This window comes from Anastrepha obliqua, chromosome 2 (assembly GCF_027943255.1).
Source record: "Anastrepha obliqua isolate idAnaObli1 chromosome 2, idAnaObli1_1.0, whole genome shotgun sequence".
Lineage (NCBI taxonomy): Eukaryota > Metazoa > Arthropoda > Insecta > Diptera > Tephritidae > Anastrepha > Anastrepha obliqua.
Window position 1 is genome coordinate 121,557,323 of NC_072893.1, and position 27,181 is coordinate 121,584,503.

General features: G+C 35.5%; 1 protein-coding gene across 2 annotated transcripts; it reads right to left on the reverse strand.

Annotated features, from left to right (window-relative positions):
• Positions 1-72: 72 nt before the first annotated feature.
• On the reverse strand, positions 73-27,049 carry LOC129239314 (protein bric-a-brac 1). 2 transcript variants are annotated; one of them, XM_054874735.1, is made up of 2 exons: positions 26,817-27,049; positions 73-2,658 (listed from the first exon to the last, which is right to left on the reverse strand). In XM_054874735.1, exon 2 carries the CDS (start codon positions 2,393-2,395, stop codon positions 803-805), a length of 1,593 nt encoding a protein of 530 aa, XP_054730710.1. In that variant the 5' UTR covers positions 2,396-2,658; positions 26,817-27,049; the 3' UTR covers positions 73-802. The 2 variants fall into 2 exon arrangements, with proteins under 2 accessions (XP_054730710.1, XP_054730709.1); XM_054874734.1 differs by having other exon boundaries at positions 26,636-27,049.
• Between the last annotated feature and the right edge of the window lie 132 nt (positions 27,050-27,181).

A 27,181-nucleotide genomic window follows, 5' to 3' on the forward strand; every position in this document is an offset into this window, starting at 1 on the left:
TTTTTAAATTTACAAACTATAAAATATAAATATTTACAAATAAAAATTATTTGTATTCAAGGAAGAGTACTGTTTATGGTAAATTTAAAACAGCTTTAAAATGCTGCGAAAAATAGGTAAACAGATATTTGGCGTTTAGTGTAAATTCAAAGAGGCGCTACTTTCAATGAAATTTCTCAATGTAGACCAAAACTGAGTAGTTTTTATTAAGGGTTGAAAAAATGTAAATTAAGACTAAACAAAAATGTTGTTTGTCAGGATGTATACCAGCGCAAATTTGAATTTAAAATGCTTTTAAACCATCAAAAACTTGACTATACGAGAGGCCTACGAGAAAAGTGTGATAGTCGAAACAATTTTGCACAATTAACAAATACATACATATAAGTATGTACATATGTGAGTATGTATGTATGTGTTTTTGTATGATTTGTAAAAAAAAACCTATATCTATTCTTACAGTAGAAGCCATAATTATACAAATATTTTTTACATCTTAACTTATAATTCCTGTGTGTCGGTTATTTAAATAAAAATTAAATTTAAAAATATTCAAATCACTATAAATCTAATTACATAAGTTAATTGGCGTTTCCGGTAGAATGTGTTTCTTTGCTTTACACTTAAGAGTTTTTCTTTTTTTATGGCGCTTATGTGTACACATGTATGTATGTATGTATGTATATATGTAATTGTAGAATCTCACTCGTAACCGTTGAGAGCTTTAAAATCGCTTTTTGTTGCACTTTACAGTGACATTTGACGTTGACGTTTCCCCCATTGTCCTTCGTTGCTGACCGAATTAAATGTGCGTCTTACTGACCACGCTGGCGCCGCTCACCAGCTGATGCGTTTGAAAACCAGGCGGACTATCTGAGCGTTTCATTTGCGACAACGCTTGCGCCATGGTTGCCGCAGCTGTGGCCGTCATCACACCACCACCGCTTGTCGCATTGTTGGCTGCCGATGAAGCGCCCCGTCCTCGCTTTCGACGCGGCAGTATACCCTTGCGTGCCATGAAGAAGCGTATTGTCGAGACTGGTATGTTAAACATGTTGCTAACAGTTTGGAAGGTTTGGCCTTTCGAAACGCACTTCGCCGCCTGCGCCAACGATGCTTCGGAGCGGCGCACACGTTTCAGCGAGCCAGCCATTTCGCTGCCAGCACCAGCACTAGCTCCTCGTCCGCTGTGCGCCTGCACGGCCAACGCGTTGAGTAGTGATGCATTGGCCGAGCTTTCGTGTTCGTTATCCGCATAGCTACTGTCCTCATCGTGCGCCGCCACATAGTTGTGATCATCTTCTATGGTGGAGTCGACATGTGCACCGGCTGCGGCAGCTGCTTGCGATGCCTTCAGCTTGTTGGCGGCCACATTTTGCTGCAACGAAAACTTTTCGTACTCGTCGTAAGCTTGATTAGAATTGGAATCGTCAGCGGACTCATCTTCCTCGCTGGCGGCATTCGAATTTGTCGTAGCGCCAGCGGCGGCCATGGCGGCAGCTGCTGCATTCGCTACATGTGCCAGCGTCGCTTGTGGTACGCGCTGTTGTTGTTGCTGTTGTGCCTGCAGTTGTTGTAGGTGCTGCTGATGCACGAGCTGCTGTTGGTGTTCCAGGTGATTTTGTTGCATCGCGTTATGTGCTACTGTACCGTTGCTCTGTTGTTGTTGTTGTTGTTGTTGTTGCAGTAGTTGCTGCTGCATATGTTGCTCTTGCTCCACTTCGTGCAGCGCAGGTATTTCCTTTTTAATCATAAATGTCTGCTGTTGCTGCTGATATTTTTGTTGTTGCTGCTGCTGCTGGTGGTGCTGTTGCTGTTGCAGTTCTTGCGTCATCATGGCTGCTGTCATGCCGCCACCGGCGTGCAGCTGTTGTAACGCACTCGCCGCAGTGGCTGTCGTTGTTGTGGTCGAGTTGGTCGCTGTGTCCGTATCGGTCTCAATGCCATCCGCCTGTTGTTGCGTCGCTGCGGCAGCCGCTGCGGCTGCTTTGTTCGTTAACGCTTTCAGCTGATTCAAATTTAACGCGGCGTCAGAGCCATATAGGCCGCGTATACGCAACTGTTCGGCGCAGCGCAACAGTTGAGGCAAACCGGCTTGCGTTACATTCACCTCACCTTTGTACATGAAATCGACCAGTGCTTGAATCTCCCATAGCTTGATTTCGCTTGGCAAAATGATGACTGGGTGTTTGCATGGATTCTCAGCCAAAATACTGTCGAAATACGATGAGCAGGCAGCTAACACGAGTCGGTGGCAATGCACTTGATGCCCCTCGCATGCCAAGGTAACATCGACAAAACGCTGTCCGGCCAACAGTTGCGGAAAAGCAGCGCCAATACTACCCAAATGGCTGTTCCAGCGCACACAGAACTCTTGACGCTGTGACGCGTTCATCCTGGCGTTGAGGATTACAGCGGAGCCAGGCGGTCAGAATCAGGTACAGGCGTTTGACAGTTGGACGTAAAGGAATGCTGTTGCAGCGATAAATGAAAACTGTTGCACGTAAATATATTCTTTATATTATTTTTTCACTTCGAATTTTTATCGTAGAATTGGCGGGAAGTTCCAACTGCTTTTGAAGTGATTCGGAAGCGCTGATATTTCGATGCGACGGTGCCAAATTACACCTTCCACGGGCGTTTGAAGGTTGTACAATACTAAAAAGAAAAATACATAGATTTTCAACAGGGGTAGAATAATATTTGCATAGGTGATCTATCTCCGTTTACTGCTCTTAGAACTACGAAGTCAAACAGAAATGTTAAACAAAAAAAAAACAAGGATGCAGATATTCCGAAAAGAGAGAAAATAGGCTTTTTGACATTATATCTGAAGCATCTAATCAAACACGACGTTCAACTCTCGCCTTAATTTATACAGTCACCAATCATGAAAGTTTCACGGATAATGCCAAGGCGAATCTGTTAAAGGTGGTATCGGTAAATCAGCTGATTTACATTTTTTCTTTCGCCGTGTCCATGTGGCTGTCAGCCCAGAATGAAACAGGGTGAATTAATTCTTTGTTCTTTAAATACTTTGGCAATACTTTTCTTTGACAATCAAACGTACAAAATATTGTTGTTGGTCTAGTACCACCACCTTTAATGAATGCGCCTTGGATAATTTTTGTATTATTTTGAGTGAAGGAAATTTTCATTTTCACAACTAATGGAATTTATGGGGCATGTTTATGCTGTTACAACAACAACACCAACAAAAACAATTATACAACTAATGGTAGGTCACCCTTTAAGCGACGATTTATAGTTGGGTTTACAGTTAAGTGAGGCATTACCTGCCTTGAATATATTATTATTACTTCAGCCTTGGCGTAGTCTCGGAAATTTACCTTTAAATTAAAAAAAATAAAACCCTCAGTTAAGTCAGTTAGGAATAGTTGATAAACATCCGCTCGCTTTATTGATAAGGTAAGTAAACGGCGCTTAAAAAAATACTCCACCCACGGAAGCGCTAACATTTTCTCCAGTGGCTTTTACAGCATGAACCCTCTAATGCACAAGTCCAAGTCGCTGCGCATTGAGATTTCATATTTTTTCTGGCTAATTTAGAGGCACGAAAACAGGCGGCTTAAGTCGGATTTGCAATATCTGATTTACATATTCAGCTAAAACGCCACGTGATATAACCTGAAAGATGCTTGCGCCGCTAATCCAAATAAATTATTTTTATACTGCAAACTGGCATAGATTTATTAAAATTCATACTAGAAATAATTTATAGACTCTGTGGGTTTTGGGGCCAGCCAATTCACTAAGTAATTCTTTTGACTTTCCACTAAGTAATTTTTTTGCCTCTGGACACTTTTCTGAAAAAAACTTTCTACTGCTTTTTCTATAGTTGGTATCCTTTCGTTGGTGGAAATCTATTTCAAAGTTATCAGCAACACGCGGCACATAAAAAAATTGTAGAGTTCAAAATTAATGTCGTGAAGTACTCATGTATACAGAAGTGAAAAAAAATTATTACAAAAAATTATTAAAAAAAATTGTATTAAAAAAATTAAAATTTTTTTTCTTCTTTCATTCAAATATATGAAAATTATCACAACCGCCAAGTGTTCAATAAGCGTCACTTAACTTTTTAACACACACACACACAAACACTAATAACTCGCAATATATATGCAAGCTAAAACCATTAGAACGCCTGCCATGCAAGGACAAAGAGGCACCCTAAATTTAAGTATACGTTCACTATAATTAATTACACGCTCAGCAAAAGCAACACCAAAAAATTAAACAATATTTATTAGAAAATCTTTCATCAAAACAAATGAAATACACACCAAGAAAAGTTGAATTTTCTTATTACTTTTTCTTCATCTACATTCTTATTATACAAATTTTCAGCAACAAAATATATTGAAAAATCTGTATGCGAGTAGCGAATTCCTTTTTTGCATTTAACAGAAAACGCCAAAAGACAAAGAAATACTGAAATGGAAAAAGTAATAAAATAAAAGTAGCAGCAACAAACATCACATACATAAGAATAACAACAGCGGCGGCAGCAGCAGCAGCAGCAGCTCAACAGTAATGGCAACAGCAATCATAACAACAAAAATAAAAACAACAATGACAACGCCAATAATAAAACTGCAGCGCAAAATTTTGAACACTGTACTTTAGTATTTTTCAACAGAAAAGAACGAAAAGACAAAAACATCAAGGAAAAATAAAAGGAAAAACAGGCAAAAAGTCACATCCAATCTGTTAACCAAACGACCACAGCCAGGCATAGAGCCACCAGTCAGAACACATGTGGCAGCGCGTACAGCGCAAGAAGAGGCAACCGAGGCCAGACTACTGCCACAATATCGGAGACGTTGCAGGCAAGATGAGAGACAACAAAGAACATTAAACAACAACATACAGGCTACAAAATGTGCTCGTAGGTAAGCAGTCAGGACTGGCGCGACCGGACCAAACGTATTTAAGTGTGTATGTGTGCCTGTGTGGTGTGGAGAGAAAAGAGCGCGAGTTGTTGCTACTACATTTTATGTTTAATGCTCAAAGGAGGCGAGCGGTTAATGGCAAAGATTTTAATGGTGGTTAAACAACATTGAAAGCGAACCGAACACATTAATAAAACTACAATACGGCATACAAAAAACAAAAAAAAAAAAGAACAAGAAGAAAAATTAAAAATACATATACAATATATAAAAATATGTATAGGCACATAAAAATGCATGTATGTATGCTGTATGCAGCAGGAGTCAGGCAATCAGAAAACAATGAAGAATATAGAAAACAAGAGGTGGTAAGAAAAAAATTTAAATAAATATGCTTTAGCACATTCCTTGCATGATGAAGCAGCAAAAACGCAATAAGAAGTGGAAAAAAAAACAAAAAATAAAAATACCACAAACGAAGTCAAGACTTTTAGCAACCACAGGAAAGACAACGACGCAGGAAATGCCAACAGCAAGAAGAACAATTAAAAAATTATTGTGCATATACATATGTACGTATGTATGCGTGCATGTGTGGTAGAACTGTACGCAACCTACCAAAGAAATCAATGAAAAAATTGAAATGAAAATTAGTAAAAAGTATAAGCTGAAAGACACCTACACACATATTCATAGTCAAGATAAATCCAACTCTAAATACAACTTTTGTTTTGGAAATGTTGAATGTGAGTCTATTTTATTGCCCATACACGTTCAAAAATTTATTAAAAAATGTTAAACCCATTCGCATTAGATTATGATGGCATTTATTAAAGTTATTAATTTAATATTTAATTTTAAATAAATTTAATATTTATTATTTTTAAACTCTGATATTCGCCAAAGCCATGTTTAATTCATAATTCTAGCTTTAAATATATAAAATCCGAGAGAACAAACAAAACCGAGATAATTCGCTCTTGGCGATTCATTTCGAAATTACTTAACTCTCGTTTCTTTCCCCAAGATTATTTAGCTCTCAATTCGCAGAATGCAAATACAAGCCAACAGATCTATGTACATAAGTACATATAAATATGCATATCTGAAGAAGCATGTCAGCTGACTTAAATGCATATGCATGCATATATTCTGAAGACAGGTGGAGTATGAATCGATATAGAGTGATATTGAATTTCAGCTGTCGAATTTTTCTTAGTAGAAATATATGGACAGTTGCCTAAAATTTGTTTTTAATGATATACATAGTAGAAATCATCTTTGTTGAAGAATAATTAATTTGTAAGTATAAAAAACTCTTCGTTAAAATATCAGATGAATTGCAATATTTGCGCTCTCTTTAACATGACGTCGCTATTTTTGTAACGTTGTCACATAAGGGGAATTTACTAATGTCATATCAAGTGGCAGTCGAACTGTGTGGCAACAACTCCTTAAGGTCTAATATTAGCACAATATTAGTCAACGTGTGAATTGGACAGCTGCAGTATACAAACAGACAAGCAATGGAGCGAATAAAGGTCAAAATAAAGGTTTCCATCACTCAAAATAATTTTTTTTTATTTAATGAAAAAGGTATTCAAAAACATAATTTGATCATTAATTTTTCACCACCTGTTGTTTGTGAAGTTTAGCTAAAAATTAGCGCTGCCAGTTTAAGGACGTAATCATTATGCAGACCTTGACTTGTATACGCCTCGCAGTCTCATTTCATCTAGAAAGCCTGATGGTTCTTCCGCCAAATTTGGTGAATAAATTTTTTCTATCGTGATAGATACATAGCATACAACAATAAGTCACATAAGGTAAGACGAACGAGTAATGGTAATAATTAGAATACCGATGTCAAGACACAAACGTGTGCATTTACCATGTCAGTTATTTCCGGCGGCCGCCGTAGCCGAATGGGTTGGTCTACCATTCGGAATTCACAGAGAGAACGTAGGTTCGAATCTCGGTGAAAGCAAAATTAATAAAAACATTTTTCTAATAGCGGTCGCCCCTCGGCAGGCAATGGCAAACCTCCGAGTGTATTTCTGCCATGAAAAAGCTCCTCATAAAAAATATCTGCCGTTCGGAGTCGGCTTGAAACTGTAGGTCCCTCCATTTGTGGAACAACATCAAGACGCACGCCACAAATAGGAGGAGGAGCTCGGCCAAACACACAAAAAGGGTGTACGCGCCAATTACATATATGTATGTATATATACAGTAGATTCTGTTTTTATGCGGTTTTGAAATAGTGCGTTTTTTTTAATTAAAAAATGCATGTCGACCTATCGGGAATTGTACATATAAACAAGATTCTAAACCAGCTAAGCAAAAACTCATCACAGATTACATCAAAAATGCTAACCCTACAAGTATGGAACCGCCTGCATCACCATCCAGATCAGACGTGTACATTTCCTCAAGTGACGGAAGTGATTTTACGCCAAATCCTAACCGAATGCGCAACATGCGGGTATGGTCTGATTCTATTTCTGACGATGTAAATTTGTTTTTCGATTCTGACGTTTCTTAAATAAAGATATAATTTTCAAAAATACAATTTTTTGTTTATGCGATTTTATTAAATTATTTCAGATTCATGCGGTCTATAGAACGTATCTATAGTTATAATATGGGACTAGTACCAGTATTTTATGCGATTTTATTACATTAATTCAGTTTTATGCGGTTTTTAGCACTTTTGAAACGTATCTATAATTTTACTATAGAACTGGTAGCTTTTTTATGCTGTTTCTTGCGGAACGTATATATACCTATACCAAAAATTATTCATCGCTCATAAATTGAGAGAGGAAAATGACAGAGGCAAGATAGTCGCTTACTTTATGCTGGAGAAATTTTAGCCAGACGAAATTATCCATCACGAACTTGATTGAACTATTGTAAACAATCGAATTTATTTTTTGGGTAATCTAATAATTTGCGCACTTTTGCCCTTGCACCGGTTTGCAATTTACACAAAAATTTGTAAACAAACTCAGCTGATACATCTGCTTCAAACGATTTTTGTAAGTGATGGCAAATTTTCCGTCCGTAAACCTTTTTGCTTTTTCCTCTCTTTCGGAGAGAATCTTCACTTACGCTCGTACGGTTATTTTAAGCCGTCCAAGATTGAGGCAGCATCTCCTTCAAATGAAAATGTTGAGTGGCGTTATCTAAATACATACATATGTGTCGGTATTCGCAGATATATTCACTTTATGTCGCATAGATCGCCACAGGGTTTCTTCATCCGAGTTCGACTATCTGCCGATTGAAACTTCGTATAATTTCAACTGCTCAGATTCTGATATTACTTTCGCCCATGCGGTTTTCACCTTTCAACACAATCACAAATTGTATAATATAACAGAATGAACAAAGCCGGAGCATGTGCACACGATGTTGACCCTTATCGCCGTACTATTATATTTACATGCGACTGTTAACAGGAATAACAAGTGTAGGTTTAACACAAAGAAGTTAGAGCAAAGTTTTAAACAAAGGCCCAAATATCCGGCCATGATTTGTATATACAAGCATGTACATAGAATAATGCCAATGTTAAATACATACATTTTATAGTTCAATCGATATATGTACATATGTATATGTGCATAAGCATATATTTAAGCGAGCAATATGTATTTATAAATACATATGTATATGTATGTATAATCACTAATTTCATGCAAGAAGTCTTAAAACTAAGAAAACTAAATACACACATACACCCAAAAACACTATGTAGATATTTGGAACATCAACCCCATAGCTAAAAAAGGATCTAGTGGATGAAATGTAAAGAGAAACAGGAAATAAAAATAAAACCGACAAGAAACGGCGTTTAACAAAAATAAACAAATAAGCACTAGTGCAGCACACATACACACACACAGCACATATAGAGTGCGTAAACACAAGTCATTCATTGCGCGAGCGCGAAAACGAGAGAAATCACAAATAAACAAAACTCTTGATTGTCATCGTATTAGTAGCTTTTTGGAGGTTGTGAGGGTGGCAATTGCAATTAGCAATTGTCAAATATGGTGGATGGCTATAAATGATAAAAAATTATAACTACGAAAATGGAATACATAACTACATATAAAACTTATTGTTGTGAAGGCATAAAACATTCCACAACCCTACATACATATGCATACAAGCGAAAAAATTCGGAAGGCTTCGCAAATAAAGTTTATAAAAATTGGAGAAATACATTTACATTTACATATATGTGTGTACATATATGCATAAATACTGTTTTATTGTTCTGAAAAATTATATAATACTACGATGAGTGAGAATTTAAAATGTCGTTTCTGGAAATGCACTATCCTAATGTACACTTCAAAAATTGGTAAATCAGACAAGGATTTACGCAAAATATTGCGAAAAAAGGGGATGAGAGCGCACCAACACACACACACACACAAAAAAGAGAGGGATGACCACAAGTAATAAAAACAAAAGACAATATACAGTGACTGACAAAAGTCTACATACACCCCCCATTTCCACTGGATTGAAAGTTTAAAAACTTTACTGAAAAATGTGCTTACACAGTTTTATTTTAAAGCTTGTTCTAATCATCATAAGCTTAAAAAAATCCATGCATTAACATAAAATAGCAAAGCTATGGCATAAAAACCCTAAAGCCAACGTTGACAACAGTTTACATACAGTACACAAATATCTCACTCCAGTGTGAAAAACTTCACTTAACTCTAAGTAATATTGCTTCTTAGTATTCAGTTGGTCCACCATTAGCATCAATTACAGCTTGAAGCCGTCGTGGCATCGAGGTGACTAAATTTGTTAACTCTGCAGGAGTTATATTGTTCCAAGCTTCTATTAGTCGTTCTTTGAGTACTGAAGCGCTTGAAATCGGATTTTTTCTAATTTTTCGATCTAAAATTTCCCAGACATGTTCAATAATATTCAAATCAGGGCTTTGCGGTGGTGTGTTTAATTGCTTTGGAGCATGGTAAAGCAGCCAATCCTTCACAATGTGTGCTGTGTGCTTTGGATCGTTATCCTGTTGAAAGACCCAACCTTGACCAAGCTCCAAATCATCCACCGAAGATTTCAGATTGACTTCCAATAGTGATTTGTATTTATAACGATCCATATTACCTTCAATAAATACTAATCTTCCAACTCCAGATGCAGCAACAGCTCATCAAACCATTACATTGCAGCCACCATGCTCCACTGTTGATACCAAATTCTTCGGACTCAGTGCAGTATTTTTTCTCCACACTTTTGCTCTTCCTCACTACCGAATATATTAAACTTCGACTCATCTGTACACAAAACCCTTTTGCCAAAAATCCATCCCCTTTTCCCTGTGTGCTTTGGCGAACTCCAGGCGAAGTTTATGGTTTTTTTCAGAAATAAGAGGCTTTTTTCATGGAGTTCTACTATGAAAGCCGTTTTCGTTCAGAGCTCTTTGAATTGTTCTTGGATGAACACACTTCTTGGATGAGCTTGCTATATTCTCGGTCAATTTCGGAGCAGAAACTTTTGGATTTTTGTCCACTTCTTTTAGAATCAAGCTGACGTCTCTGCGAGAGAGTTTGCTCGGGCGGCCACTGCGCGGCTTATTGTCGGTGGAACCACTATTTTTAAAGTTTTTTAAATAGTCTGGACTGTTGCATGACTTAAGTTTAAGATTTTTGAAATTTCGCCATATGATTTTTTTTTCTTTTCTCTACTGAATAACTAAATTTCTAACGTCAACTGATATTTCTTTTCGAGCAGCCATTGTAGATGCTTAAGTATTCAAATTGCAACTAAAATTAATATTAGCAAAGCAAGAAACATAAGAAAAGGAAAGAAATAGACAAACGGTATTTTACCGTCATCACAACATAGGATATCAGAGTACAAGCTAGGTAACCGCTTCTGTATGTACACTTTTGTCAACGCGGTTTTTGCGTTTTTTTAGCATAACCGTGTTGTTTTGTGTTAACGAATGGATTTGTTTAAGTTAAGTCGATTAGAAAAAAATTTCGAATGAAATTGCATAAACACATTTTTAAGCAAAGTGTTTGTACTTTGTAAACAACGAAAGGGAGGGCTGTATGTAGACTTCTGTCGGCCACTGTATAAGCCAAGAAAACCTGATACATAAATGTCAGAAATTGACATAACAAAACAACTGGGGAAGATTACAACAACATTAAATTCGGTCCGGACCGAACATTACATACCTACATACATGCGCACATTTTACTAAAATCTAATTTGGGCTGGCTGTTAATTTTTGGAATCATAAAAATTCCTAGATAATGGAGTTATAGCTTTTAACATCAAAGGGACAAACGGAAGTTTTTACGAATACTTAACATCTAAAAAATTGATGCAGTTTTTATTCTATCTCGATAATTTTTATGTCGAAACTAAATGAGATAGGGAGTAATACGTCTACTAAGTTAGGCAAGTTTTATCAAGTTGTTGTGGAGCGGCGATTGACGAAAAACTCGTATTTATTTCTTTTTATTTTTTTTGTTCCTTATTTGTACCAAGTTTGAGTAATTTTACTTCATTTGTAACAGATATCTCTTCTTTTTTTTTTTGAAAATTACCGTTACATGGCAGATGAGTTTAGTTATTGACCGATCTGGCTCATTTTCAACATCAACCTACATACTGTGAGCGTCAAAATAAAGTGTACAGCGTACATCAGTAGCATTTTAGCGATGTTGTACGGTAAAAAATACCGTTATATTTGGTTGTTTACTTCCTCTTTCGATGCATTGAAACTTTTTTCATATTGTATTTTAATTGGTTGCGATCGGCAGAGTGAAAAGTTTTTGTCTACAGTAAATTAAATTCTATTGTTTATTTTTTTTTTAATAATGGGTAAACAAACTTCGACTGATGTTAGAGAACCGGTACTAAAGCTTCGCAATGAAGATAAAACCTTTCGTGAAATTGGCTCTATTGTCAACAGAAGCCATAATACTGTGAAAAAAATAGTTGACAAATACAAAAAGTTCGGCAAAGTAGAAAATCGCCCAGGTACAACCCGTCCAAAAATTTTAAATGAGACTGAAGTAAGGTCTATAGTGCGTGATGTGAAGAAAAATCCCTTTAAAAGTGTGGTCAATATATCACAAGAAGTTTCAACTGCATCAGATACTAGCGTAAGTGCCACTACAATACGTCGAGCGTTGCACGCAAATGGGTTACATGGTCGTCTCCCACGAAAAAAGCCGCTAATATCGACAATTAATCAAAAAAACGTCTTGATTATACAAAAAAAAATACGAAAATCGGGATTTTTCTTTCTGGAATAATGTCCTGTTTAGCCATGAAAGTAAGTTCGAGGTATTTGGGCAGAAAAAACCGGTTAAAGTCTAGAGAACCAAAAATAAAGAGTATGCCGACCAAAATTTGATAACCACAGCTAAGCACGGTGGGGTTCGGTGATGGTGTGAGGATGTATGGCGGCAGGCGGAGTTGGCAATTTGGTTATTATTGAAAGTACCATGAACAGAGCAGATTATCTGAATATTTTACAAAATAATTTACTAACCAGTGTGCAGAAATTAGACTTGTAGGGATCTTGGATCTTTCAACAAGATAATGATCCCAAGCACAAGGTAAAAATAGTAAAAGAATGGCTGCTTTATCATACTCCTAAGACATAGGATCATCCTCCACATTCACCGGACTTAAACCCTATTGAACATTTGTGGGAGCATTTAGACCACCAAATCCGCCACCAAAAGGACAATCACCAATATGGATATGCTGAAACTCGCTATAAAGGAAGAGTGGGAAAAAAATTTCATCTGACGTGACAAAAAACTAGTGGAATCGATGCCCCGAAGACTGTCTTCCGTTATCAAAGCAAAAGGGAAATCCACAAAATACTAAATCGATATCATTTTTGTAAAATATATCTCTGTACACTTTATTTTGACGCGTAAAATATGCACTAAATTTAATTTTTGTCTTATAACTTTTGTTGTTGTAATTTATTTTTTTGTTGTTTTCTAGTAATTAGTAGAGAATCAAATACTAATTTAAAAAACATGAAATTAAAATATATTGTTTTGTTATAAAAGACTGAAATAAAATCCATATTAAACAAAATGCTTTGTACACTTTATTTTGACGCTCACAGTACCCTGGGCAAAGAGTAATATGTGCACCAAGTTTCTTTGAAATATATTAATTTTTGCCCGAGTGATCGTGCGCACGGTCAGATAATTTTGAGCGTTTTGGTATATAAATGTCTATATGTATTTATCTCGATGCCTTTATGCTGTTACAACCGTTGGGCACAGGTGCGCGGGTAATAAAAAAAATATAGAAATGTATGTATAAATCTGCGCAGCAATTGCTGTAAAATATAACATTGAAATATAAAACAAAAGATCACAACAAAGTAGTAAAAACAACAACAGGATGGCATAGTGGAGTAACAGGAACTGTCCGTAAACGTATTGTATTGACGTTCGTTGCCGAACGCCAAACGCCAAACGATGGTGATGAAGCAGCATAGCGCAGAAGTGAAAATGAGTTACAAATAAGAAAAGAGAGGAATGGATAACAGAATTTAAATGCATGTAAGAAATTTGAAAAATAAAGTTAAATATTCACTGACGGATCCAAATCGGACACCAGCACAACATTTACTGTGACAACTAGCGACGGTGCCACAATTTCTGTCAGTGCCCTGCCTACATACTGTGCAGCTTTCACAGCAGAAGCAGTGCATGAAGCAGTAATGTTTGCCTCCCAAACCAGCCAAAACATGTCATGCGCAGCGACAGCAAATCCGTTATTGAAGTCTTGCAGAACCCAGAAAACGATCTGTTACTCATCAATATGAAAAGAAATATTATTTATGAAAAAAAGACGCAGTGAAAATTATGTGTTTCCCTGGTCATGCTGAAATCAAAGGCAACGAAGTCGCTGATGAACGTGCCAATAAAGCACGGACACAGCTATTACATTTTTTTGACCACCTCACTCCTAAAGATCTACGGATGTATCCGGAAAACTCACGCATAATTCGGCCACATATCAACACTACTACAAATCCAAAACTATGAGAAAACAGTTAGTATTGTGTAAAATGAATGAAAAAAATGCTAGTATAGGGTTATTCAATAGGTGCGCTTCAACTTTTTTCCGATAGGGAGGGCGAACGACGCAATATTTTTTATTTTTCGCTTATCATTTGTAAACTTCATTAGTATACATTTCATCATGGAACGCTACACACTTGAGCAACGATTGCAAATCGTGCAAATTTTTTATGAAAATAATCGTTCTGTTGCTGCTACTTTAAGAACATTACGGCCATTTTACGGTCCATTTAACAAGCCGTCCCGTTTTGGGGTTATGTGAAGTCATTGGTCTACAGTAACAACCCGGCGACGATTTGTGAGCTCAGAGCCAATATGGAACGCGAAATTGCTGGAATTTCAGCCGATTTATGCAAAAGAGTGGTCGAAAATTGGGTTCAACGATTGGACTTCGTAAAACGTGCACGCGGTGGTCATGCAAAAGAAATCGAATTTCATACTTAAATGTATATGTTCAAACTCGATAATAAAAAAAATTAGTTAAAAAAGTCAAACCTTTTGTGTTTTATTCAAAAAAGTTCAAAAGTTGAAGCGCTCTTACTGAAAAACCCTATACAATTTAACTGCTATGTTTAAAGAACAGTTAATATAACATAAAAAATTAACCTATTAAAATGAATTATTTAGTAAAAAATACTCTATACATTTTGCAAAAAAAGTACCGGGAATTGTTCAATAAAACGCAAAATAATTGTTTAATCGTGAAAATTTATTTTGTCGTATTCAAATATTTTTCGAGTTTTTGGTCAAGAATGTGTTCACAATATGAGCCTTGTGAGACGGTGCGTTATCATGGTGCAAGATCCATGAGCTTTGTTTCCACAAATCGGGCCGTTTCCTATGCACATTCTCTCTCAAACGTCGCATAACTCCCAACTAATATTCTTTATTTATAATCAAAGAAAACGAGTAGCATAACTTTCACTTTTGACCGACCTCGGTTTTTTTGTGTTGCGGCTCATGTGGCTCATAGCACCATTCAGCCGCCTGTTGACTGGTTTGCATGTCAAACTCATATACTCACGTCTCATCACCTGTTGTGATGCGCTGGATAAATGTTGGGTCCGAATTCACTTGCTCAAGCAAGTCTTCAGCCACTTTCTCCGATGAATTTTTTGAAAGAAATTCAACTCTCATGGAACGAGTCGAGTAGCCCCGCGTCTCATGCCCAATTGATGGTGTAAAATGTTGTGAATTAATTCGTAAGACAAGCTAAGGACACGAAGCTACCTGCCTCAAACTTAAATGATTCTTTTCCAGCACCATTGCCTTGACTTCATCGACGTTTTCATCGGTTGATGGGCGACCAGATCGGCGAAAATCTTCCACGACTTCTCGGCCCCCTGCAAAAGCGTTGTACCACTCGTAGATCTGTGTTTTTGATAAAGCACACTCACTATAGGCTTTTTGCAACATTTTCAACGACTCGGCACAAGAAATCTCGTTCAAAACACAAAATTTAAGACAAATTATTTGTTCGATATTTTTATCCATAGTGAAAATCGCTGAGCACACCTGCGGTTGACTGATATAATTAAATGCCAAGCGCGCGCTTTTTAAATGAACAATTCCCGATATTTTTTTTTTTTACAGAATGTAAATTTCAGACAACAAAATTCTGCAAGTACAGGAACAACGCCAACAAAATATAATTGTTGGCTGAAAGTCTTTTATTCACTTTTTAAGGCAAATCTGGGACTAAGTATTAAAAACATTGTCCCATGCGGTATGGGACAAGCAAGATGTTGGAATTATGCTGCAGAGCTCTTTCTCTGATAATAAAATAGATGCGTTTCGATCTAAACCTTATTATAATAAACTTCAAACAACGACCCGAAATGGGTTACGGACTATAGGTTCAAGAATTTTAATCAAGTTCTCGATTTGCTGATATTCGAACGAGATAAAAACAAATGTTTGTAAATTTTTATTAAAAAAATATATAATATATGTATATGTATGTATGTATATCGATAATTTTAAATATGCTTCGTTTTGGCTTTTCACAACAGTAAATATATAACAGTGGTCTCCAGACCGAATTTGGTAATAGTAAACTTTCTCAGTAAACATTCTAAGCCTGAATGCGCTTACATATTTTTCTCTCTCGCTCTCGTTAATGTTAGAAGTCAGCTGAAATTTACTGAAATTTATTTATGCCATAAATTTAATATTTATACTTATCAATTTGAGAAAATTGATGCAGTTTCAGGGGGAAAAAATATATGAAATTAGTGGCAACATTTACTTTGCAACTTTTTCAGACTTGCCAGCTTGGCGGCACTGTGTTGGTTGGTTTGGAATTCGAAATTTTTTTTTTCGCACCAATATTGTCTCTTAACCCATTCGAGATCGACTGCACACCGTGTGTGCAATGCATTTCCAAGCCAAAAAGACCGACTGCGCACCATGTGTGCAATTATATTGATTTCCAGTTATCAGTCAGTCTGGAAAAAGTAGCGGTGAAGATAAGACTGGTTTAAACTAAAAATTATTTTAGAAGTGTGTAGAAATAAAATTTGACGTTGGTTTCAATTTCATCAGGATTGCAGCAAATGAGCAGTGATAGTGAAAGTGATGATTTGTTATTTGCAGAAATGAGAAAAAAGAACCCAAATGTTGGCATTATGTATAGCGACATTGATTCGGAATATGAAAAAGACATGAATATGAATATAGAACAGTTAGATGATACACTTGAAGATATCTTTGAGAATAGTGATTGGGAAGATTGTAATGACAATGAAAGTGAAATTGAAGAAAGTGAAACTGAAGTTAGTGAAGATTCTGGGAGATGGGCAGATGACGGTGATTTAAAAAAAAATTTTTTTGTCGGTAAGCCCGGTCTTCAAAAGCTACCTAAAGGAGGTGATCCGTACGATTTTTTTGAACTCTTATTTGATGACACATTTTTTTGTATGACTGTGAGTGAGACAAATAAGTACGGCGAAATGATCTTAGGGGAAAAATGGAAAAAATTAACAATTTCAGAAATTAAGATATTTATTATTAATAAGATATTAAGAATTGAAAACTATTTTAGTACAAGCAAGCAATTTGGATTTGATTGTTTTTCCCGACATATGAGTAGACTAAGATTTCAAAATATCTTAAGATGCCTTCATTTTTCTTCTAATTACAAAAGTGATAATCGTCTACGGAAAATAATTCCCGTTATAAATTATTTCAATTCAAAAATGAAAGATATACATATATAATCCACACAGAGAACTATTAATAGGCGAATCCTTAGTACCTTGGAGAGGAAGATTAATGTTTAGGCAATATATTGCAAATAAAAAGCAAAAACACGGTATAAAATTATATATTTTATGCGAAAGTTCGGGGACTGTATTGCGAATAAAAATATATACGGGAAGTGGTGATGTTATTAGTGGCAAGGGACATGTTGATAAAGTGGTTTTTCATTTGATGCAAGATTTTCTGCATCAACGACATTCTGTGTTTATGGATAATTTTTACACAAGTTTTGGTTTAGTAAGAAAATTTATTGACTGCAAAACTTACTGTACAGGGACTTTGAGAAAAACAAGAAAGGGAAACAATTGTGAAGTGATAAAAATGAAACTTTTGAAAAATGAAGTGATTTCTCAGTACAAAAATGATGTGATAATAGATAAATCCCTACTAATATTATAAATGTGAATGTAAGTTTGTTTGTTACGCTTTCACGCCAAAACTACTTAACCAATTATTATGAAACTTTGTACACATGTTTCTGGAGGTGTTAGAAGTAACATAGGATACTTCTTATTAAAAAAAAATTATGCTTTTTGAATGATAAAAAAATTGTTTGTCAAAAAATCTCAAAATTTCAGCTGTTTGAAATTTTTCTATATTTATTGTTTTTTTATTAAACAGTTTTATTTAGCTTGCCCAGTTTATTTATTTGTTTGTTTGGGTCAAATTTAGTCATTGGAATTTTACCCTTTTCTTGATGATCTGATATTTGGTATTCTTCTGTTATTTTTATATTTTTATATAAAATATATAAAATTTTGATTTTTTAGGTTTGGTGTCATTTTTGTGGTTAGATGTCACTTGATTATTTTAAATCTTACCACTGATTTTAATTCTTACTCTGTTCTTCTTTAAAAATGCCTCGGAAACGGAAATCTGATCTATCTAGAGAGGATTTTATCTCCTCCTAAGACCACGCTGACTGCCTTTTTCCACCTTTGTCAGAATGATACCTTCGCAAGGACATTATTGTACTCTGAGGTTCCCCGTTATTATACATGGAACACCTCAAAAAAAGAGTGGCATCGTCGTGTTCAAGGTACACCTGTTGAAAATCAACCTGGGATTAAAGCATCGTATGCTCTTGGCCGCCGTAGCCGAATGGGTTGGTGCTTGACTACCATTCGCAATTCACAGAGAGAACGTCGGTTCGAATCCCGATGAAACACAAAAATTAAGAAAAAAAACACATTTTTCTAATAGCGGTCGCCCCTCGGCAGGCAATGGCAAACCTCCGAGGGTATTTCTGCCATGAAAAAGCTCCTCATAAAAATATCTGCCGTTCGGAGTCGGCTTAAAAAACTGTAGGCCCCTCCATTTGTGGAACAACATCAAGACGCACACCACAATTAGGAGGAGGAGCTCGGCCAAACACCCAAAAAGGGTGTACGCGCCAATTATATATATATATATGCTCTTGGTCGTGTATATACTGTACATGTTACAAATTTCGAATGCTTTTGTCAGCGTATGTTATTGCATCATAGGTCCAACTAGCTTTACAGAACATACAGAGAAGCATGTGAATCTCGGCGCTTGTTAGAAAATGATAATCATTGGGACGAAACTATGGAGGAAGCGGTACAATGTCGATCACCAGATAAAATCAGGAACTTTACGCTACGCTTTTATCTTCTTGCGGTCTTTCTAATCCTCAAACTCTTTGGGATAAGTACAAGAATAGATACATGGCCGAAGACATTTTACATTAACTGCAGCGAGTACATACAGATATGACTTTCAATGAAGATATCTACAACGAAACTCTAATTATAATTGAAAATAAGGTTTTTACAATGGTTGGAAAAAAATTAAATGATTTTGGAATGCAAAGCCCTCGACGAAACAATACAGATGACTTTAATAATGAAATAGCTCGAGAGCTAGATTATGATTTTATAGCACTGCAACATCAAGTAACAGAATTAGTCCCTCAATTAATTCCAGAGCAAAATCATGTTTTCCACCAAGTTTTACGTAAAATAGACTCCGGCAATGGTGGACTCTTCTTTCTCGACGCACCAGGAGGAACCGGAAAGACGTTCTTGCTTAACCTATTATTAAGGTCCGTCAGAAAAGACAAACAAATAGCAGTTGCTGTAGCTTCTTCGGGTATTGCCGCGACGCTATTAAACGGCGGCCGTACAGCACATTCTGTTTTAAAATTACCATTAAATCTGGCACAGGAAGATCTGTAATTTCAGTAAAAATAGTTCGCGAGGTAGGATGCTGCGAGAATGTAAGCTTTTAGTGTGGGATGAAAGTACAATGTCTCACAAGAAGGCCATAGAAGCTTTAAACTGGACTCTCCAGGACTTGCGAGATAGTTCAGATATAATGGGAGGAATGGTAGTTTTATTGGCTGGTGATTTCCGACAAGCCCTTCATTCAGAGAGGGACACCAGCAGATGAAATTCAAGCATGTATTAAATCATCATGCTTATGGTCGAAAGTTGAAAAACTCAGCCTGAAAACGAATATGAGAGTTCATCTTCATAATGACGTGGACTCGGGACTTTATGCAGAAATGTTGTTGAAAATTGGTTATGGTTGTTTAGACGTTGACAAAGAAGGTTATATATCACTATCAAGAGAATTTTGCAATTTAGTAGAAAATGATGTGGATCTCATCGCTCATGTTTTTCCGGAATTGCAACAAAATTTGAGTTGTGATCAGTGGTTGTGCGCAAGAGCAATATTAAATGAAATAGTTTCTATTGAATTAATTGAAGTAGTTTCTAGGATCAACACTGACATTTTTAAAGAGGTGCAAAGAGAAATGGAGGAATATTTGTCAATGGATACAATTATGGATACGGAACTAAGTACTTCATAACCTATGGAATTTTTAAACTCACTTGAACTGTCGAGTGTACCGTCACATAAAATCCAATTAAAATTGAATGTACCAGTGATGCTTATGCGAAATCTAAATGCTCCTCTGCTATGTAATGGAACAAGACTTCGGATAACAAAATTGGGGCAAAATATACTTGGTGCTACTATTTGAACAGGTATGGGTAAGGGGAAAAGTGTCGCATTCCAATTATTCCCACTGACCTTCCATTCCAATTCAAAAGGGTCCAGTTTCCCGTCAAGCTTAGCTTTGCTGTTACCATAAACAAAGCACAAGGGCAGACATTGCAGGTAGCGGGAGTGCATTTAGAAAAGCCATGCTTCTCTCACGGTCAACTATATGTATGTAGCATGTTCGCGAGTGTCTAATGCCTGGAATTTACACATATTTGCAAAAGACGGAAAAACTTATAATATAGTCTACAAAAATATCCTAGATTAATACTCTCCATTATGTCTTTTTGAATTATAAGAATTTAAGGGGGAAGTCTACTGTGACAAGGGAAAAAACAGGCTTATTTTCCGGATTTTATTTCTAACAAAATATTGCTCGTACATAAAATCTATTTAAACTCTTATCTTTATTATATATTTAAGTTTTTGAAAAAAAAAATTTTAAGTCAAAATATTCAAAATGGCCGCTGTGGCACTTCTGCAAGCGCAGGTCCGCTTTTCTTAGGTGCCTAAACGGTGTACATGAAATCTTACGTTTCGGTGATCTAAAACAAAAAAACAAAATATTGTTATCATATACATAGTATTGACTCTCGTCTGACGTAGGATTATGTCGATAAAAAATTTTGGCGTTGAAAAAACAATTCTTGAAATTTTTTTCTTTTTTTTTGCTTAAAATTGATGTTACTATTGTTTATAACAATTTAACAAATAACGATATCAAAAAAATCCTATGTCAGACGAGAGACACTATTACAGAGAATATATAATTAAATTTTTAAGCTGATTCATTTACCAGAACTCGAGATATCGTGTACACCGTATACAAAAACTTAATATAGTTTCGAGAAAAATGCGTTTAAAGTTTCAGGTGCCGCAGGTACGCGCTTTGGAGCGCTTCGGGAAAAGGTCGAAATTTCAACGAAGAAAAATTTAGCCAGCTGTAACACATATTGTACCTTATTTAAGAGGGTTCAAAGTATTTTTTAAGCTAATAAAAAAAAATCGATTTTTTGAAAAATTCCCAGTAGACTTCCCCCTTAATTATTTATTTATTTTTGTTACAGTGAAATATATTTTAACATTTGTTTTTGTAATTAAATAAAGCCTATTTTAAGTTTTTGAAACTGATTGTATGTAGTAATTTTTAAATACTAAATCACATTGATTCAGTCCTATAGAAATGTAATGATCTTTGATATTTATTTAAGGGCTTCAACGTGAGCGAAGCCGCGGGTAACAGCTATATTAGTTCAAAGATAAATGAGACGTTTTATTCATTTCAAGTGAATATAAAGCGACTTTAGAAGAATACGAAAATAAAAGGAAAACTAAAATCCTAAAACCAATTGCATTGCATCACTACAACAAGTACATGAATGGGATAGATCGCAAAGATCAAATGCTGTCATATTATTCATGCACAAGGAGAACATTCAAATGGTATACATATAAAATTATGGATTAATTTAATAGAAACTTTGCTGCTAAATTCATTCAACCTACACATGCCCCACAAAGTCTGCGTTCACTCGAATAGCCTTCTTAAATTTATTAAAAACAAAATAGAATATTATGATTAAATTGAAATCTTTATAATTTGTTTATTCACTACATTCCCAGCTTTTAAGGGCAAAAAAAAAAACAAGATTCCTCACTTCACTTTTTAGATAACGGGAAAATAATTTCAGCAGCATGTAAATGTGGTACCAAAAAGTCTGCGTTCAGCCTGTTTATTTTATTGATACCGTTAATTTTAAGATAATTTTCCTTGTTTATATTAATTTTTGATTGCGCATTACTTCGACTGAATGTTAACAAAGCTTAGTTGAACATTTTATTTATAACTGGAGATAATTAAAGAACATGGAAGGAAAGGGAAAATAAATAAGGGTTTCTGAGAGGAAAATAATTATAAAAATGTGGCAAGACGGAAAAAGTTTCCGAAATATTGGAAAATCCATTGGGAGAACGTATTCCTCTATTCAGCGAGTTGTAACAAATTTTCGGCAAACTGGAATTTTTACATCTAAGCGCAGGTCAGGGCGTCCGAAAAAATTATCGACCCGGGAAGAGCCTTCTATAATCAACTTGGCAAAGGTTAACCCCCGGATTACATCCTCAAAATTAGTTGAAAACATAAATCAAACATTTAAAAAAAGTATTTGCGCTGAAACTGCCAGAAAAGTTCTACGTCAAGCTGGATACCATGGTAGAGTCGCCCGAAGAAAGCCTTTCATTTCTCTTGTGAACAGACGTAAACGCATTCAGTACATAAATAAGCCTCCCGAGTTCTGGAAAAAAGTAATATTTTCAGACGAAAGTAAATTTTGTATATTCGGAATAAAAGGCCGTCAAATTGTTTGGCGAAAACCTGGAACTGCTCTTGAAAAGCAAAATCTTGTTGGCACGGTTAAGCACGGAGGTGGCGGGGTTATGGTTTGGGGCTGCATGGTGGCAAATGGGGTGGGTAAGTTAGAATTTATTGATTCGACGATGGATAAATGGGGATACTTGGAGATACTAAAACGGAATTTAAAGCAAAGTGCAGAAAATCTCGGCTTATCAAGAATATTTTGGTTTCAACAAGATAACGACCCGAAGTATACAGCCGAAATCGTTAAGCTTTGGTTCTTGTACAACGCCCCAAAACAGCTTAAAACACCGCCACAATCCCCAGATCTTTACCCCATCGAGCATCTGCGAGATATATTGGAAAAAAGAATTCGTCAGCAAGTGATTACTAGTCATGCAGGCAGAATGGAAGAAGATAACAGATAACAGAGAAACCAGTAAGTTCAATGCCAAATAGGCTGAGTGAAGTCCTGAAGCAATAGCATATAGCATATCATGTTTTTGTATTAGACTTTAAGACTGAACACAGACTTTATGGTCGCTTTATTTACTTGTTACAGCCATTATTCACCGTTATCTAAAAACTTATGTGAGGAAGTAAGGGTCGTCCTTCCAGGAAAATTTCTTACCTTGTACAGAAGTAGTAGAATTTAGTTTTATTTTATATGCAAATCTGTTTTTTATTTAAAATGGTCAATATAAAGCAAAAAAAAATTTCGATTCCGGGGATAGTCTCCAAAAACATGTGCTGTCTCGAATGGGTTAAGGGATTACATACATAACTGTATGTTTTCAAAAAAATCGATTTTTTTTTTAATTTTATTATATTATATACTAGCAAACCCGGCCCCCTTCGCTGGGCACACTAAAATAGAATAGATATGGTTTAGAACAGAAAATATATGGTTTTCATATTATTTATTTCTTTATTCTTTATTCAAGCGCTTTGGCATAAACAATATTTTTTGTTTTTCTATTTGTTTTTGAGTAAATATAAAATATAAATTGAAAATCAGGAAAAAAGAAGATTGTTTTTAAATTTCAAATCAACGCATATGAATAACTAAGAAACAATCGTCTTTTTTCCTGATCATCCATGAATTTTTCGTTTCAATTTATATGTTTTATTAAGCATTGGAGCACGAACACATAATTTGATTCGGATTTCACATTAAATTCTCAAATTTCGTAAGAAATTATTCACTGTTCCAAAATCCACTCCAAAAAAATGCACAAACAATTTTTACATGTTGAACTTACGTTTTTTCCTTATGGCATCCAAATCAGAAAGAAATATTGACACATTGTAACTCACACTGTCAATTTGACAGTTCAGTTCCGCCCCAAGCGTTAAAAAAGTAAGCGACATTATGGCTGGTTCAAAAGAACGCTGTACCCGTTGCCAGTGCTCCGAATTACAATACTTTCAATACTTACTTAACAATGTGCGTAAGTTTGGTTTAATTCGGTTCAAAGACACGGCGGGTCCACGTTTTGGCATATATATCGAGACCCTAGTCATCAATAGGTATGAAAATTACCCCGCATTAAAGCACTTATCAACAGCTTTCATTTGATATCCATATTGTACAAACACATTCTAGGGTCCACGTTTTGGTCTCTATCTCGAGACCCTAGTCACGGAGCGGATGGAAATACTCCGAACTTAAGCATTCACCAACAGCTTTCATTTGATACCCATATTGTACATACACATCCGAAGGTTACCCGGGTCCACGTTTGGTTTTGGTTTAATTCGGTCCACGTTTTGGCATATATTTCCAGACCCTAGTCATCAATAGGTATGAAAATTACCCCGTATTAAAGCACTTATCAACAGCTTTCATTTGATACCCATATTGTACATACACAACCAAAGGTTACCCGGGTCCACGTTTTGACCTATATCTCGAGACCCCAGTCACGGAGCGGCATGAAAAATACTCTGTACTAAAGCATTCACCAACAGCTTCAATTTGATATCCATATTGTACAAACACATTCTAGGGTCCACGTTTTGGTCTCTATCTCGAGACCCTAGTCACGGAGTGGCATGAAAAATACTCTGGACTAAAGCATTCACCAACAGCTTCCATTTAACACCCATATTGTACAAACACATCCGAAGGTTATCCGGGTCCACGTTTTGACCTATATCTCGAGCCCTATTTCCAAAATAAAATATAATCCATGTTACTCGTGGATGATGTAGCTTTCGAATGGTGAAAGAATTTTTAAAATCGGTCCAGTAGTTTTTGAGCCTATTCATTACAACCAAACAAACAAACAAAGTTTTCATCTTTATAATATTAGTATAGTATTAGTATATTAGTATATAGTATAGACTGTAAAATAATGCAAGAAATTGAAAATCTAGTGAGCCGGTATAAGAAATAGTCTTTAATTCTATACTATAAAGGTGAATGTCTGTACGTTGTCCGCGCATCACTACGAAACGACAACACCAAATCACCAATAATCGAATATTTGCTTAAATTTATTCTAAAAAATCTTAGTTTTTCCTATTTCCCACTATTTATAGCACACTCTAGACTTCATAATCCGCATAAGCTGTTCAACTATGACCCAAATGCAAAGTTCAAAAACGGTTTGAGATAGAAAATTAATAAAAATAATTTTGCTTAATATTTTTCTGATTGGTTGTTTTGATTTTATTCAACGAGGCACAGCAACGGATGCCGGGTATTGTAATATTATGGTTATTAGTAAAAAATTATTTTCTATGAAATTATTGTTTGTAATTCTTTGATATACATATCCTAAATCCCTCAAAACTACTCCTACGCGAGCGGGGGCGCGGGCTAAAGCTAGTTTACCTATAAATAAAAAAAATTTAATACTCTATTCTTGTAAAAAAAACTATTAAATGACATGAATGGTACTATACGAGTATATACATATGTATGTATGTATATGTGTTCATAAATAAATTTTGAATACACTGGCAATTATTACAGATATGCATATCTCTAGATATGCAACTTTAAATTAAAAATGCGTACAAATTCCAAATTTTATTGCAATTTTCAAAATAATTGTCACGTCTTATATCACCTCCTGCATAACTCCCTGCCACCATTAAAAATAATTTTAAAACGTCAGCTTCACTTCCTGCCATTATTGTCTACAATAACGTGTTTTAGCATTTTTTATTTGTATTTGTATGCCATTCGCGTGTTCACAATAATATACACAATCAAACTTATTTTTGTACGCATGTTTTTTCATAAAAAATCTTTGCGTTGGTCATTTTTGTAGCAATGTATTATTATTACTATTCTTTCACTTTTGCAACAACAAATTGGTAAAACTCTAAGCAAATGAAACACTAAAATCAGCAATAGCAGCAACCACCAAAGTGACTGACAGTAGAAAAAAGCTAAAAACAAGCCATGCATTATAAAAATAGCGCAACAACAAAGTCTCAGTCATTAAAGAGGAGTTTGTGTTGCACAAAAGGAATACAGAGAAAAAACTAGCAAAAGAATATAGTACATATATATCGTACTTGTATCGTACTACATGAAACACAACAAATATCCAAACAGAACCGAAGCCAAGTGCAAGGCACCACAGGAGACGTATATCCACATATGCATATGTATGTATGTATACGCACACAAATGTTTGTGGGCAAGTAAATATGTATGTATTTAAAAGAGAGAAATACCAACAGCAGCGAGACAAACAACCAACCAACGAAGCACAAAATTAGAACGAAAACCGCAAAATAGCAGAATTCTGCAAAACTATTAAAATAAAATGAAGTGAATTATTTGTGATAGTTGTACAAAATGCTGTACTAGAAATTCCGAATATACGAATAAACAATTCGGTATACACAAATGTAATAAAATAGCCTAAAGGACACCAATATAAACCATAAACCGTTTTTCATGTGGTCGCTTGCCTTATAATTTTTGTACTAACCTTAATTCGCTAAATCCAACCGCGTCCTTTTTATTTCTTTTTGTACATAGCTATTCACATAAATAATTTCATACAACATTAGTAGCAGTAGAAGTAATCAATTATTTTAATTAAATACATTCCATGCTGCTGCTCTTTATAATATTCAGCAATTACTAAATTATTGATTTTTCTCACTCACTATGGCGTTGCAACGCTGCTAGCTTTGGCACACACTAAATACATTTAAATTTTTATTCACGAATTTTTGCGTCCCTTCGCCGCTGTACACTTTCTTTGCCTCTTTTTTGCACAATTACAATTGTTTACATGCCTTGTTTGCTGGCTATTGTGACTCTGTGAGATTTGAGTTTGTCCGCACGCGCGGGATCACCCGTTGGGCAGGGTTGTATTGAAAGGCCAATCTTATTTTGAATTTTCATATTTTTGTGTAAAAAACGCAGTGTACGTAAAAATAATTTTCAAGTAGACTTTAAATTTAAATATAAATATGACAACGATTGTTTGTATTGGATTTGAAATGGGTATAGAAATTAAATTGCGTAC